Source organism: Triturus cristatus, chromosome 2_1, assembly GCF_964204655.1.
Source record: "Triturus cristatus chromosome 2_1, aTriCri1.1, whole genome shotgun sequence".
NCBI classification, from domain to species: Eukaryota; Metazoa; Chordata; class Amphibia; order Caudata; family Salamandridae; genus Triturus; species Triturus cristatus.
The window spans coordinates 272,459,320-272,477,383 of NC_140581.1; the positions used below are offsets into that span (position 1 = coordinate 272,459,320).

Genomic DNA, 18,064 nt, shown 5'->3' on the forward strand with positions numbered 1-18,064 from the left:
CCTGCAGGAGTCACACAGTATCTGAAGCACACATTCGTTTGTTTGTTTTTGACCCCGGGGGTGTCCCCTTGGGTCCTCCTCACAAGTGCCAAGGGATGAAGGTACTCTGCCCCTTTTTATGTTTTTTAAACATTTCTTCAGGACACAGGAACCAAGTCCACATGTCCTGTAATAGTGGCTGCAACATTTTTCTTGAATTTGCAGCCACCCAATTAGATTGATTGGTACTGCAGAAACGCGACAGGTCCAGAGGAACCATAAAAGCCGGCTCGAGAAACAGCTATCTTGGCCAATCAGAGGTCCTTATTTTTTATATTAATGGTACCGCGGGACTCCCGCTGGACCAACCATTCAGATATCATCTGTGAGTTGTCATTAGTGATGTTATTGATGATTCCATTTGACAAGTCTTGAGTGATGTAATATGTGAGGTTGTAATCAGTGCAAACCCTCTCCCAATCTTAAACCCTAAAAAACTCTTACTACCCCCAACTCAACTCATCCCTAAACTCTAAAAAACCTTCTGCCCCTTAACACCACCCATCCCTTAATCCTAAAATCCCTTTACTACCCCTCAACTCTGTCAATCCCTGAATCCTAAACACTCCTCAGTATCAGTGCGCACAGTTCCAGTGCATGCTGTGACGCATACAATACTTCACAGACTAGCAATGCTGGCACAGATGAACTCGCAGGCTCAATGCTGAGAGACCCCAGCAGGCAGTAGTGCCCATTCCAAGTGAAGAAATACCCTGGCCCTCCAAAGGATACAACAACCAAATTAGTCTAGGAACTTGAAGATTGAAATATAGGAAAAGGACCACTTTAGCCTTTGGGGGTTCTTCAGGTAGGCTACTTCCTTGTACAATACAAGCCACACATATTTAATACAAAGTTCACATACTGAGCGTCCAGAAAAAGGGTCCTGATGACGTTCCATTGGTTCACACAATATTTATTGCCACAATCCCACCTATGTATTTTATTTGTGAGACTACCTTGGTCCACAGCCCCAGACTGATGAATTTTCTATTTCTGCATCAGTCAGTGCTCCCACCTGCAAGAGACTGATGTGTATATGCTTTAGAGCTTTTTGTGGCTGTTCTTAATATGAAACCAGCTTCCTGTGGTGCTAGGAACCATGGGGGGCATATATTCTGAGTATTTGTCTTCATATTTTGGGGCACACAGAAAAGTGAATAATCACAGCAGAAATGAGCATGTTTTCACATTACAAGATTTTCAGATGGGGTAAAGGCACACAGTCTGATGAAGAGGTGTCTCACCATGCGAAACACCCACCAAGGCAGGAAGAGAAAGAGAGGAGCAAGGAGGACAGTGTTGGAGAAGCAAAGGGGAAAAGGGAAAAATGTCCAAGGAACCCAGGAGGATATGGCTTTGTTAAATTACATATAATGTACAATTACCTGTAGAATACTTTCTGCTGTTTTACTTACAGACCTTCGGAATGGATTCATCTAAAAGGCACCTGCTAGCTCGATGTTTATACATATTTGATTCTATGCTTCATAAGGGTCCAAATTGTATATTGTATATTGAAACATTGGGGCTGATTCACAGAACTAATCTGATATAAAATCTTAAACTTACTACTTTTGGTAGTCACAGAAGGCATTTAGTGGTAGTAAAGTTAGGACTCCTAACTTTACTACTACTAAACTGGGACAAAATCCTAACTTTACGACTCTCGGTAGTCACAAAAGGCATTTAGTAGTAGTAAAGTGAGGAGTCCTAACTTTACTAATACTAAGGGCCTCATGCAGGTAGCCTAATACCGGTCGGTAACGGCCGATTTTCGGTAATTATACCGTTACCGACCGGTATTTAGGCTTTTGCTATGTAGGGGGATCATTTCTGTATTCGGTAATTTACCGAATCGGTAATTTTACCGATTCGGTAAATTCCGAATACAGAAATGAGATGTAGGGGGAGTGTGTGGGTGTTGTCTGGAGTCAGTATTTACCACCAACTAATAGTTGGTGGTAAATAAAGAATGGATGTGTAAAAGCATTTTAAAGCGCTTAGAAGTGTGCAATGTGGCAGACATACATGCCCTTAGGGCATGTATGTGTGCCACATGTGCACACATGCAGGAATCAGGGGTGCAACAGGGTGTCAATGTGACACCCTGCCACCCTTGATTGTGCTCCCCCCATTACCGAATCGGTAATTACCGATTCGGTAATGGTAACTGGCTCCCCATTGATTCCTATGGGCCTCCTGGCCCATAGGAAGCAATAAGAAGCCAGTAACCATTACCGAATCGGTAATTACCGATTCTAAAATACCGACCCATTCCGATTCGGTAATTATTACCGACGGATTACCTACATAGCATTTACCACTTCATAAATACCGAATCGGTACAATTCGGTATTTATGAAGTGGTAAATGTTAGGCTACCTACATGAGGCCCTAAATGCCTTCTGTGAATACCAAAAGTAGTACGTTTACGATTTTAACTCAGTTTAGTAGTAGTAAAGTTAGGATTCCTAACTTTACTACTACTAAATGCCTTCTGTGAATACCAAAAGTAGTAAGTTTGGATTTTATCTCAGATTAGTTCTGTGAATCTGCCCCATTTTGTGCCCCCAAATCCAAATTGAGTCCCACTGGCTCCCCACAGACACATATTGCAAGGGTAACGTCTCCCCCAAAACTGATGGCCATCCAGGCAATGCATTTACCAAAGTGGAAACACTGAATGTAGAATTGCAGATTTGTGTTTAATTTCTGCATACACAATTCTACACCTGGTTGCTATTCTGCTTGCGGAGATACATATATCTTTAAGTTTTCCTCTGAACCTGAAACTGCTGCAAGACGTAATGTCACAATGTATTTTAGAGGGTGAGCTATGGCTCAACCACAGGAATAATAAGACTTTGTCACTTCATACTGTTTGCTATTTGGTGTATCATTTCACCTTCCAGGATTGCTTCTACTGCAATACATGAGGGACTATTTTACACCTGAGAGGTATACTCAGTCATCACTCTGCAGGTTCGAATGTGATAACTAGCATTGTGCATGGACCACATGTAAAATGCAGGGACCACATGTAAAATGCATTTGTGAGTGTCTGTGTATGCATGCATTGACACATGAACGCTATACCTGCTGGCTTTGCAACTGCTTGATGTTGTATAGCAAATTATCATCATGGATTTCTCATGGTAACTTTCAGATGTACTTGAGACAGATCTGTTCCTTCTTTATTGAATATTTGTTTCTGTTTGTTAATATCATTAAAATGTGTTCCAAGTGACGCAATAAATCTTTATTTGTCTTTATCCAAATACCTTTGGATAAAAATACCATAAAGGGCATTATCAGATGTAAATTGTTATACTATTTATAATATGGTGTCACCCCCATAGTAGGTGCCGTAAATGCAACTTTGAAGTGGGTGAAGGTGGTCTATTACAGAACTGAGATTATATAGGCGAGTATGTTTAAAATAATCGTATGTAGCGAGACCCCTTGGAGGGGGGTCATGGTGGTCTTCCATCTTAACACTGAGTCGTCCAACTAGCAGGGCGCTCCGGTCAGCAGAGGCCAGCCTTTTAGTCTGTCCCCGTTTCAACCTATCTTCCGTGGGAGGAAGAGCCTTCTCTACATGTATCCCTCAGGTGTGGAATAGTCTGCCGGTAAACCTACGTAAGGAAGAAAACCTCCTCCCTTTTAGGAAGAAGCTGAAGACAGTTCTCTTCTCAGAAGCTTGGGGCATCATTTAACTTCTGCCAATCCTCTACTAACATTGATAGGTACGCCCCATGAAAGCGCTTAGAGACCTGTTGGTGATAGCACGCTCTATAAATATAAATTACAATTACAACTAGTCTATGGATGCAATACCACAAGCTCCAAATGCCTAGGGTGCAGAGCCTTTATTAACAGACTTAACAACTGACCCCAGCTTACCCCTAACCTCCAGGCTTTGAAAGGACAAATTCATTTACATGAGGATTCTATATCAAGGACAGAAATAAGTAGAGCAACAAATACGGGGTATCATTATGGTCTGAATGGAAACCCCTATGCTTGTTTATGTGATTACATCAAACTCGCATCTCCAATAAATCGATGCATAGAATTTTATGGGTTCAGCAACTATTGCTATGAGTGTCATGTGCGGGTCATCAGGTGTTTGAACTGGTTTAATTGTGGGAAATCACTTACTAGACTTCTCTCTGGTTTTAAGGATCAGGTGATCCCTTCTTTTGATGTGATTGGGTGTTAAATTAAGTATGTCACATCTTCTGACGTGATTGGTCTAGTTAAAGTCCATTTGATATCACTTCTTTTGCAACCCCAATACATTTGGCACAGTAGCCTCCAGCAATCACCCAATGGAGCACTATACGTTTACAAATCTCAACAGTACTCTTGCATACCACTTCTGTCACTGTCTATGAGTTACGCACCACACATCTGCTGGAAATAAGAGCAAAGATGACTCCCTTACAAAAGTACATCCAATCCCCACAAAGTCCAAAACTACTCATAAAAAGAATTAGAGTCTGTATTATTAAAGACCAGCCCATAAACATTCCTGGCAAACACCTGCCACAGCTGTAAATCAAGTAGCAGAAAAAGGAACACACAAATACATAATTTTTAAGGACCTCGTGTTCTATACATTGTCCACCAAGACACAGGAAGTGAAAGATTCAAGGCACCAAACTCATTGTACAAGATTCAAGGCACCAAACTCATTGTACAACAAAGAATTTTCCAAAATGCAGAGAAAGGCAAATAACCATGGCAACACTCCCACATTTATTTTAGACCAAACTTGTTGCCAGGCATAAAGAAAGGGATAATACACAGCAGTCAAGGCAGAAAAGGGACAGCGGGCCACCAGTATCAGAGATATCAAGAAAATAGATATCACATTAATCAAGCACAACACTAAACATCTTACATGAGCTTCCCAGCTCAGAATACTTGAAAAGACCCCTCTTGCATTCCTCCAACATTGTGCCAAGTTCTTAATATCATGAGAAGCAAATCCAAGAAAACCCAAGAGGACATACAAGACACCCCTGATGAATCATCCCATCCACAGATCTCTCTCCCCTCACTGGTCTCCTCCGTTTTTCCTCTAAAGGGACATCAGATGAATGATGTCACGATGGGTCTCAACCCCAAAGCAGACATCATCCAACAAACTAGCATTAGGGAATACCTATAGCTGCTGGTTTTTCAAGCTGCCGGGCTACATGCAGAGAACGGTGAGGTTGGTTTTGAATCTCACTGTCAGAGTAATACCCCTTTAATTAAGGAGTTGTAAGATTACTGCAGGAGCATGTGGATGAATACAAGCTATTTCATGACTGCCACTCAGGACTAAGTCCCATGAGAGCAACAGAGACTGAGATAGCTGAGATAAGAGTGCATCTCATTGCCATAGACAAGCAGCACTGACCTTCTGACCGGTGCTAAGCATGCAGCAAGCTCATGAGACTCACTGAATGGCTTTGCACATCCTAAGACCGGCTCTGACATTTCCCATTAAGTTAGAGTCAAGTAGCCAGAATAACATCTAGGGAATAGCTAACATCTAGGGAATCTACCAATTGGAAAGGTTCAGACATACCCCAGGCCTCTGTCTTTTCACCATGAGCCTTCAGCATACATATGTGCGCAATGTGCAACATGCCATCTAACTCAACCTACAATAACAGATGTTTTCATATGACACCAAATGACATCACAGACTGTTTGAACCATGAGTCGTATTGGTTGCAAGGTGTTTAAATGCCTCAATATTGTACTCCTGGGTGGAATGAATAGGAACGACCCACCATAGGCAAAACCCCCAGTGCTGATAACAGGCTGGAGGCCAGCCCAAAACACGTCCTTCCATGCCTACCACAAATAAATACAGTTTCAGCGGTGACCAACCAACTACTGTTATTTCTCCGCGAGGTGAACTTGCTATCTGCTGGCACCAGATGAACTTTAGAAACGAATTCAACCTGCTATGCACCATGAAAAGATTATTTTTGAGCAAGGGTCTAGGATACATGCATTTGCAAATTATCTAGAGATTATTGCAATTTTCACCTTTCTTATTTTAAATATGTCACTGCTTCCAATAAACTTCTTTTAATAAAGACCGCTTGCGTGGGGCACTCGCAGAAATTGGTGGTGCAGATGAAAAGAAGGGAGCAGAGAGCACTTTCCTGGCCTGCATTGGGGTCCTTCCTATGCCTCCCTTTGCATACCATTAGGAAACTACAATGTTTGAAATGACAACACTCCCCCTTTTTTGCATCTGAGAAACTATATCTTCCTCAGTGGACAATATCTACTTAGCTAAAGAACGCAGCTGTGTGAATTGAATGCTACATTTTAACTAGCCAGGCTGGTTCGAGGGAACACTACATAACAAGCCATGCCACAAAGTGTTGTGGCATGACACATATTTTTTTTTAATGTGTGTATTGCTATAATTTGACTTGATTCAACCTGGTAAGGCTGAAAATGTAGCATGTGGCAAACATCATGGACAGCCTAAAATATATTAACTGTGTTTACCACGCTGTCTGTCACTTTCTACATCCCCCTCATCTTGCATAATTTATAAAAGATATGAACATGCCTTTATTTGGTTCTAGTAGGTATATTTGTTATTTACAAGAATGTAGACATTGACTAGGTCTTATATGGGGTATTGATATAGAGTTTATGATCATTTAAAATATGAACTCATAACAAAGTTTGTACAATAGATGTTGTATGTCAGTTAGTATAACATTTTTCTATAGATTGTCTATACATAGTTCATTTAAGACACCTGTAAAGGTTATTTGACTGTTGTACCTGTTACCAAACTGGAAACAATGAGTGGAAGCACCAGCATCTGCAGCATCCTCATCAGCAGCTCTCCGGGGAACGAGAAGTACTTGATTTCCCGGAATGTCATGTGGTAGGATCGCACGGAGAACCCCAGGATCCCGCCTGAGGAAGACAGACATTACAGGAAAGAAAAGAAATACTGGTTGAAAACTTTGCGCAGCTCTACTTCAATAGCACATGTGAACGCATAACACAGTTTTACGTGATGCCGCATCGTATCAAAATGTGTACAAATGAAATTGTTATTACACAAAATGGTTACACAATCTGCTGAGTATAAAATAATGTTTAGCAGTATCACCTTGCTCCTAAAACTAAAATAGAATAGAAATACATGATTCAAGTGGATTTCCTTTTTCATTTGAAGTATTTCAATAGTGTAGGTGTAGCCCTGACAGAGCGCATTACTGATAACATAGTGACATAGAATCAATACAAGAATCCAGAGTTGTAGCAGGAAGGTGAACCTGGGGTTTATTAATTCGGGAGGTAAAGTCTGACAAAGGGCATTTTCAAACCTGTCAGAATGCAAGAGATTACAATTCAGCTGATGTCAGTAATGGAGTTCCACAGTCCCAGAGCCAGGCATGAGCAGACTTGCTTTGGGGTTTTAGCTTTTCTGGATTTCTGGATATCCAGATCTAGGAGGCCTCTCTTTCTAGTGTTTTATTGACCACCTGTGAGTTGCTGTTTGCTGTTCAGGTAGGACTGTAGCCCAGTGTGTGTTGTCTGACTTGTAATACAGCTATCTTAGCTTCAGTTCTAGCTTCCAGAGGGAGCCAATGGAGATATCTAAAGATGGTCGTGATATGCCCCAATTTTCTCTCCTGTAGCCGATTGGGATCGTTTTTAGAGACAGACGATTTGGTAAGCCTTTTCGGAACTGCATTCTTTCCGTCAGGATATGTGAGTACAAGTGCTGATCCGAAGTCTTTTGTGAGGGGTCATGGTTTGAGCTCTCTGAGGAGGTGGAGTTGACATGAGGCAGATTTAGTCAATTTGTCGATATAATTATTTAAATTGAGGTTTTGGTAAATGATGACACTGGGAAACGTATGGTGTGGCACCAGTACTGCGTAAATACCCAGAGGGCGTACTATGGTGATCTATGCTTAGACTGGGATTGAAGTGCTTTTGGAGAAGAGGAGTAGTAAATCCACTTTGGTAGACTTCATCTTTAATGTATAGTATGATGATGATCACAGATCTAGTCCCAGGTTATTCGTGGGCTCGCTGCAGACACTGGGAGGGCACGTGGATGTATGGAGTGCATTTTTTGTTTATTCCCTCTAAGTTACTCTTGCACATTGTAACCACTTACGCTGTAATGTTCACATATGACTACAGTTCTGTACTAAAAACAAGGTGAAAATAAAATCTATACCAGCCAGACTTGGGTATATAAATGACTATTATCAACGTATTGGTGCATGGGGATAGAATTGTCTTGTAGTATTATGGGTAGAAGTTCTATATATAAATAGATGTGGTGAACAGATATATCCTTGTGAAACACTACACTTCACTGCAAGTGTAGTTTATTCAAACAAGTCTAATTTCATGAAGTGAGATCCTGGGAATAGGAAACATTGGAACCACTTCAGGACATTTCTTCTAACCTCATTGAAGAACTCAGAATTCTTGGAGTTACAGGATAGGCTGGTCAAGGACATAATTTGTGTGATGTACTGTGAATCAGGTTTTTGGAAGGAATGCTACTTACTGGTTAATCTTCCTTGTATACTGCACGGTTTGATTATTATAAGTGACATTATTATTGTTCTTTCATCAACCATATCCCAGCCAACCTGAAACCACCCCAAACGTGGCTGACTAAATTCAGAGTTGAGTTTAAGACACTGTAAGATACACAAGACCTGCCTGGGCAACTTCGCAACCCAGTTGCGATATCTAGTCCTTCCACCCACACTTTTGCTGTTAGTCAAACCATCTAACAGATTAAAAATGCAAAGACAGATCTCCCACAGTGCTAGATCCAATCAAACCATCTCCAGTTCACTAACTTAAAAAGTCACTTTTCAAGCATGCTCTGAGAACCACATGGTTAGATGTGAAAACACAGGTTCACAAACTTTGGACTGTAAAGAACATCTACTCACATTGAAAGATTAATAGACCTTCATACCCTACACTTCCTGTATCTTTATCTGACTTTTGCAGGATCCTTTCCATCCCTTTCTCACGTGGTCACTGTTTATCTTTCTCTTCCTCCTTTTTCTCTGCCCTGCCTTTCTCTCTCAAAATTTGATGGAGTAAAATATGTCTCAGTCTCAAAAAAGAAGTAACAGTGCCCACTTCCTGCAACCACATGCACAAATAAAGCACTGCTTGAGGTGCAATATTTTGTTTTTTGCTTGACGTGTAACAGTTTACTGTATCAGCATCTGAATTCATTGTAGGGTGAGTCGAAGTAAATTGAGTGTATTCAAACTCTAAAGCGGCCCTATTCCAGAGGCGGAATCTTGTGCCATACCTTGATATATGGTACACCACCTGCCAATAACACCTACAACTATGAGTTAGCAGCCTGCATTTTATATGAAATTGGTGAGAGAGTGTCCGTGTAACATTGTGCTGAAGAAGCAAGAAATACTTCTCTTTTGTAGCCCATGTGAGCCAGAGGAAGATATTTATGTTACAAACTGGCAGTTGAGGGAGTGTACATACAAAACAATAAAAAACATTAATTGTGTACACGGTCTTTTGATAGGGATAGTTAGCAAACTCGTCGACATTCTGAAAATATACCTTGTTTTTCTGTATCTGGGTGTGGATTGCAGTGCCTAGTTTGTAAATGTAATAAGTGCGGGGTTCCGCTATTGGCGCTGATGAATTCTGGGTTTGCCAATTACCAAGGCTGCATAGTTTTGTTTCACTTCCTGCCACTTTCATCAAACATCCTGCAGTAATCCTGCATTTCCTGTCTCTTTATCACACTCTTGCCACTTGGGCTCGACTAGGACCCGGGGCACGTAATGTACCCAGTAGACCTCCCTCTCTTGCTACAGACCTCCAATAGCTGCTAATACCTACACCCAAGGTGGTCTATAAAGTATACTAGTCTTTCAGGTAAGCTTAAAAGATAACCTGTATATTGTACATAACAAGGTGTATTTGTTATACCTGGTGTCTTCTGTTAACTTCTCCCTCCATTATGTGGGCTCCTCTTGAACAAGATCTTGTGCCCCTAATACGTCTTTAAAGTCCACATTTCTTAATGTCCCTGCTCATAAAAACTAGTGAGATTTGTGACCTACTCCTACAGAGCAAATATGATGTTTATAACTAAAAATTGGTTAAGCAAATTAACCCCCTTTATTGACGCCCTTACTCTGGTTGCACCAATAAGCCTGCCGGTCAGTCCATGGATAAAGGTGTGGTGGTATTGTAATGATTGCTAAAACCAATATTCATGTCATGTATCTACTCCTACACTTAATAGAGCTGACACTCTCACCGGCTGACAACTTTTCTTTTTACATAACGCATGAATGAGTACACGTATGAAGGAGACACTTCTGACATGTGTCCCATGGTGTGACCTTAAAGCCCCACCACAACCTTTCTATCTTCCTTTCAAGAATTGGTCACCAGCTTTAATAAAGCAATTGTTATAGGGTGATTCACTTCCACATTAACAAGAAAGAGGCAATAATATTCAGAAATTAGTTAACCATCCATCAGTCTGCTCTTTGCCCCACATGTCCCTATAAGGACTCATAATGTGGACTATATTTTACATCGAATTTTTGCATCTGAGGGGACAGTGTCTTCTATTAAAGTCTACCTTGTTATTTGGTCTGATCATCATTTGATACATTTATTCATGGCCCTTGTCTCACCTAGTTCCCGCTAGACATTGTCAAAGTCCTCCAGGAAATGGTTTAAGATTGCATCTGACCTACTGTGCTTTTCCTTGGCCCCATCCCTGTCATTCAGTATCCCACTCTACGGTATGAGGTGGATGGGTTACTTCTACAGCTGGCTTCATCGCTCTTTGACAAACAGCCCTATTAATACCAGATCAAAATTGGCTCCGTTGTCTGAACAACGTCTTCTCTTTAAATGCATACTAGGAAAGACAAAAGAAACAGGAAGGACTGATGAACACTGACCAAACAGGAGTATAAGGCCCGACTACTTAACTGCAAACCAGAACCTAGAAATGCTCACAAAATATACTATATACCCAAAATATAATTTCGTCAGACAGCACTCAAAGGGTGTTTTTGAAAGTCATTAATAATAATAATAATAATAAATCTTTCTTTGGAAGCAATCGTGGCCATATATGATACAATCATGCAATAGAATAGTCATCATTACAAATCCAGTTGAAAGTTAAGATAAAACACAACACATCCAGTTTAAAAGTTAAGATAGAAGGCCACTCTTGGTCACGGGTGATTAAGCAAGGGGTGAGAAAAAAACTGAGATAGCCATTCATTGGTCAATGGGGTCTAGATAATCTTGATCTCTAGGCCGCCCGCAGGAAACTTGTCATTGCACAAAGTGTGAGTACATTAGGCACCAGCTGGTTTTATAGCGCACTCAAATACTCGAGAGTGTCCTGGCGCGTGCAGTTATCAAAGCCCACTGGAGTGGAGAGTATGGATCAGCTAGTTAAAGAGAAAAGTTTTAAGTTGTTTCTTGAAAAGTCTAAGATCCTCAATATGCCGAAATTCCAGTGGGAGAGAATTCCAAGCCATAGCTGCTTTAACAGAAACGGACTGACCTCCCAACCGTGACCTGCAAAACCACGGGATAATCATCCGACATTGGGCGGCTGAGCGCAAAGCTCTGCTAGGGACGTAGAAGCCAAACCGCTTCCTAATGTACAAAGGCCCCAAACCATGCAGGGCTCTATGGGCCACCGTGAGAAGCTGTAAATACATAAGCGCCACCCTGGCGTGCCTAAACTTCAGGCCCTTTAAGAGGGGCTAAGAAACTGCCTCCTTGATATTGTAAAATATTTACATGAAAAGACAAAATGGAACGTATCCTGTGGAGACCTAGAGTCGCAGCCACAGGGTCATCTCGTGTTTGGGGGAACAAAACCCGGCAAAAGATGGTGAAGCCAGTTGAACCTAAAACGGGTTACTAAAAACCTGTCAGTTGCCCTTGTAAGGGTAGAGAGGTCGTTTTTCCTGCCCTGAACTGCCTTTAACAAGGCATGTGTCCTCACAGTTGGTTTCTGAAGCACTGTGTTTTTGCGGTGGGCGGAGGTATATTTAAACAAGCATTGGCATAGCCAATAGGTCTCGCCTTTGGGACCTTTTTTAAGTGTTTAACCATGCAGCACATTACTACGTGTGAGCTGTTGGCTTTGTCTATATATTTTAGCCATGTTGTATAGCAGTGTGGCTGAAAGTAAAGGGAATAACGAACAGCAAATAAATAACAGCAGATCCAGAGAGACAGCAGTATCAGGAAAACGCACCTCTGATGCAACATACCATGTGTAAACATTCTCGTGATGTACTTACTGCGATGTGATGACTACTGATGTAAAAAGATGTGTAGTAGCTCATAGTCAATCTATAACAGCCATTATTGGCCCTGAGCCACTCCACTGTCCTGAATGAAGATCTCAACTTTCTAATGTTTTAATATATAAAATGGTATAGGGTAATCAGAATGGCAGGAGCAGTGCGTGATCTGACATAAAGTAAGAGAAAGCAATAAATAACATTAATCAACCAGAATGAGAGTTTTATTGTGCAAGACAGGAATGTAAGATAAATCAGCAGGAAAGACTGACTGGAGGTGAAAAATGAGAGGTACGCATGAGAGGGACATAAGGAAATCCGGGTGAGGGGGTGGAGGGTAGCAGAACGAGGTATAATAAGCTATACAACATGGGCCAGAAATGGGGCATCAGAACGAGAGGAGGCAGACCGAGAATGGGGGACGTCTGGGAGTTAGTTAAAGAGAGGTAAATTCGTAGCTTCAGGTACCCAAAGAGAGAGACCACAGAATGGGAGATTGGAAAAGACGTCTGCTAAGCAATAGCTCAAAAATCAGGTTTTTTTGCCTAATAAACTTGTCCAGATTCGCTTCAGATTAAATATTTAGGTCAGTTTTGAAAACACCCAGCTGTAATCTGCTCTGACCAAAGAACAAAAAAAGCACAATGGAAGAGATCACTCTACAGTCTTTAAACCCCCTGCTGGTGAACCCACTTTCCTGGCCGTACGACCCCTGCTTGTCTAGCCCCCCCCCCTCGAACACCCTTCTTGCATCGCCCTACTTCCCTTCCTCAGTAAGTTTCTATAACTTGTATTCGCTCCTAACTCCTCAGTGACCTCTCAATTACTACTGAAAAAATAATATTGTTTGCGTATTTCCGAAAAGGTTGTTAATGTTCACTGTAAAGTAGCGCCAAGATGTCCCGTTCACCCGGTCTGGGAGGAGTCCACACAGCCCTACAGATGCCAGAGCACGGGTTACTTGCAGGAGCTCTTTGTCAGGCAGCAAGGATTGTTTACATACGGGGCAAGTTGACAGCCACGTACCTTCAGAAGCGGGGCTACGCACAGTGGGGTGTGTCAGGCGCACAGCTCTGGGAACAGTTCCGACCGGAAGTCAGCCTCTCGCGAACACCAGCAGCGTCCTTAACATATACGCTTGCACCGATCAGCTTCAGCCTCGCTTGAAAGGAGTCTGTCTACTCGAATGCCGCCAACCAGTGAACAACGCAGTCGATTGATCTAAGTGGCCATGTGACACGTTGTCCATCATTTATGCTTTGAAGGGTCCCTTTCCAACTGCACGAGTGTCACAAATAGCAGAGGTGAGCACACCACCCCAAACTTCACAAAATCAGCATAGGACAGTAATGTATCACCTACATTTCCCAAACAGCAAGGTGCCAGGCTCGATAAAGAAAGCACGCCCAACGTTGGTCCACGAGGGGCAAAGACATCGCAGATTATCAAGGCAGCCACAAGAGAAATGTGCTTACAATGCACCTCGCTGTAAATGATTTACATAGTGTTTAGCCTGAAAAAGTGGTGTGGACCTGAGCAAACACGAAAGTTAAAGCTCATTAGGAAAAAAAAACAGATGGCCCCTGAACGTGCCGCTGCTCGCTCTCGCAAGGTGGATGCCGCCACATGCACGAGTGTGAGGAAAAGAGCTGACCAATTTCTAAAGGTCATCTCCTAGGCGAGACCTAAAAACAGTTCTTTTACAATGTTAAGGTCCTGAGGCATTACTGAGTCACATGAAAGAAAGATATCTGACCTACCTAGAGCAAAAAAAGACTCTTTTGCATACCGTAGACAGGGAAGTTTAAACGCATGCTCTAATGACAGGCAGTCTGAAATAATTAGGCGATTTAGGTCCTTATTCTCCCTAGACCATATTTATACCCTGCAGAACAGAAGCTTAACTGCCACCTGGTCGGCTAAGAAATTAATGCCAAACTCTTTGTCTACTCTATAGGCGGGGGTACTTTGAGAGAAGGACCCTCAGAATCCAATGCTAAAACTTGTTTTGGGCCACCTGTAGCTTGTGTGCTGAAGTATACCCCCATACATCACTACCATATAACACCTTTCAGGTGCATATAGACTGATACAATTTTAAAATCAGCTCTGGTACCCATACCCAAGATCCCAATCTAAGAGCGTCGCCGGCAATGGCCCCTATAGATTTGTTTAGGTCACTCAGCTTGCCCTCCAATAATGTTTTCCAGTTTCATTTTCTGTCGAATGGAATTCCCAGATAGGGGAAGGCCGGGACCTCGCCAAAGTGTGAGATCCCGCTTTGAAGGTTTTAGACCGGAGACCCGGGGGCCAACTTCCAAAACTTATGACTTTGTAAAGTTGACCGACAGGTCCAGTCTATCCATAATATCAAAGAACCCGTCAATTAAAACCTGCAGGCCCAGGACTGTGCGAGCCATAATCACTGTGTCATCGGCATATAGTAGCACTTGCAAAGATTTTCTGCCAACTCTGGGGAAATCAGATTGTAATGCCAGGAGGACAGCTTCTAAACCATTGATGTAAATGGGGAATAAAAAAGGGGCCAAGATGCAGCCTTGGCGAACCCCCCCAGTGCAATTAAATGTGCAGTAAGGCCCCGCCCAAGAATATTTTACTGCCGCTGTTGTATGGGCATGAAGATTCATTTAGAAGGATACAATGGTGGGATCGGAACCCAAAGAGGTCAATAAGTGCCACAACTTCTTTCGATTAACCCGATCAAAGGCAGATGTAAGGTCCATAAAAGCTAAGAACAACGCCCACGGTTGAGCAACCGTGTATTTATTCATTAATAAATTGAGATTAAGGCATTGCTCAATAGTTGAAAGCCAAACTGGACCTCAAATAATTTTTGATTGGTGTCCACCCATGAAGAGAGTCGAGTTTAAAGGACCCGGCCCAGCACCTTAACTACGGTATCAATAAGGGAAGTAGGGCGGTAGCATAGCGGGTTGTCCTTATCCCCCTTTTTAATAAATTGGCGTAATGGTGGTAGTTGACCAGGAGAGCAGCATCCCTTTCTTTGCTGCTGCATTTAACACAAGTGTCAATACCGGGCCTCAAACTTCAATATTGTCCTGGAAGAAAATCAGGGGGGATCCAATCATGGCCTGGTGCCCTGTTCAAGGTCAGACTCAATGCCCCTGTGGACTTCCTCCAACGAGAAGGTGACTGATGTGTCGGCTGAAGTTGGGAGCAATATCCATGCATGACCCTTCAAGAAGTCCAAAATTATATACACTATCAAAATGGATGACCCACTGTTGCGGGGTGATATGGTGACATAAGACAGGTCTTGATGGCTTACAAAAACAGGAACTATTAATAATCTGCCAGAAAAGTGTAGAGTCCGTCAGTTCGACATCTTTGGTTAGATCAGCCCATGCCTGTTTCTGTAATTGGTGCCTCTGTTCTCTTAGGGCCCCTTTATAGTTTCAACTACAATGTGCCACCCATTCACTGTTGCGAGGTGACTGCTTCAGGGCTTTCTTCAGATGCCTAGGGGCCCGAGAGCAAGCGGAATCAAACCATGAGGGATGATTCGGGCGATGGCCAATCACAGCGATCGATATTAGACCAGAAACCAACTGAGCGATGGAGGCTAAAGAACTTAGAACCTCCTCGCCAGGCTCTAGAGGGTCCAAGCAGGTAAGTATCTCCTACTGTCATTCTGCGAAAAGATAATGATTAAAAGACCAGCGTAAACGCCTCCCCTGGCCAGTGGGGGTTAAGGCTCCCCAGGGCTTTCAGGGGCCCTCCGAATGGTTCCCTATCCCCTCCATAGACAGGGTCAAAGGGTTATGGTCACTGTAGGGAATATATAAGATATTGAAGGAGACAGGAGGCCAACCCATACAAGCAGAGACAAAGAAGAAATCAATGATTGTGGCGGTCCCCCTTCCTTTAAATGTTAGAGGAATTTGAGGATTAGACCGGTTTGCCAGCTTGTCTAAAGTAAAAACCAAATTGTGCGAAAGCAGGAAACAATTTATCACCTCCCTTTCTATGGTATGCTCCAAATGCAAATCCTCCGAAATCAGGCAAGGTTGTGTGTTAGGTGGCGGGTGTAAACAATTTGGGCACGGGTGACAATTAAAATCCCCTGCCAGAATAAATTTCTGATGCATGAAGCCCTCTCCCTTTAATGAATCTAAGGTGCCACTTAAGGCTATAAAATTAGAGGTCTGGCACGGCCCCCTTTTTGCATTATAAAAATTAATTATAACCATAGGGAGAGCTCTCCCAACGTGCAATTTTGCCCCCTAGAACACATGGAAGTCCCATTTCATGATCTGCATAGTGCCGCAATACTCGAGAGCTACAAAAATAATAAGACTGGGCAGAAGATGGTCTTGCACCCCTCCAGGAAAAAAATATTCTTGACTTGCCATGTCTCTTGCAGGCAAATTATGTTAAAGGATTTAATAAACTGTAACCACCTTTCGTCAGAGAACTTAGAGGACAAGCCTGCCATATTCCAAGAAATGAGTCTTAGGTCCTTCCCGGGTCTGTGGATAAAGCCCACGGTGGAAGTTAAAATGATGGCTGGTAAATTCGGGGCCCCTGTAGACTGTAAGTTGCCTGGGGGTGCCCTAAAATTGAGGAATGTGAAAAAAGATAGATTGGTTTTGGTGGGGATAAATCCCTATTCTCTTCCATACCATACGTAATTTGCCCAATTGTTGAACCGACAGAGTGCGTTTATCTTCTCTCTCAGGGAGTCAGTCCAGATCATTAGGATCCATTAATGGGCCGTAATGATTTGATAGCGACTGATGGTTCCCTGCAGGGCTGCACTGGGAACTAAAACCGGCCCTGCCAAAGTGCTCGGTCGGCCCCCCAGGGTGGTTGGGGGTGCCGCCCAGCTCTTTGCCAGGGCCGGTTTTCGGCCGATTTTGTTACAGGGTCGATTTTGCAGCTATGCTGCAAAAACGGCCCTGTAACAAAAAACGGCCCCCAGTGGCCCAAAACAAGCCCCCACCCGTTTGGCCCACCGGGGGATTGCCCGGTGCCAGCTACAGCCAGTCCGGCCTGGTTCCCTGATATGAATTCTGCGCATCCACTGCCCAGAGGCTGTTCTTCACATGAGGCACCCAGGGGGGTGTCTATAAATAAAGCCTAACTGGAGTGGTTTATACAGGTAACTGGGAGGTACAACTCAGATACACCACTCAGAATTCTTCGTGCCAGTTCAGGGTATCTAACACTAATAATAATGCAATCTCCCCCAAGTGTTTTCCTAGAGGGCCCAATCCATGAAACCCTCCATGCCATCAAGATGTCTTTATAGTCCCAATCGGTGTAGCTTGTGTGTTTACCTTACCAATGTGAATCTTTTATTAATCAGTTGGCCAGTGGTTTCCAAATTATGGGCCTCATGTAGGTAGCGAAATACCGGTCGGTAACGGCCGATTTTCGGTAAATATGCCGTTACCGACCGGTATTCAGACAAGTGAGATGTAGGAGTCCAAAAACCACTTTTCGGTAAATATGAGGCGGTAAATACCGATTCATAGTTACCGAATTCTAAAATACCGATTCATATTTACCGAATACATAATTAACGAATCGGTAAATATGAAGTGGTAAATATGAAGTGGTAAAAAGTTAAAATGACATGTAGGAGCACTCGGTAATTAAGAAATCCAAGAAAATCGGTAAAT

General features: G+C 42.7%; 1 protein-coding gene across 2 annotated transcripts in view; it reads right to left on the reverse strand.

The window, feature by feature from the left end:
* Positions 1-18,064, reverse strand: part of SLC1A3 (solute carrier family 1 member 3) — a 173,475-nt gene that overhangs the window by 125,329 nt on the left and 30,082 nt on the right. For both annotated transcript variants that reach the window (XM_085631060.1, XM_085631059.1), the window contains exon 3: positions 6,853-6,990. In XM_085631060.1, the coding sequence (XP_085487186.1) occupies positions 6,853-6,990 (138 nt within the window). The remainder of the gene's footprint in view (positions 1-6,852; positions 6,991-18,064) is intronic.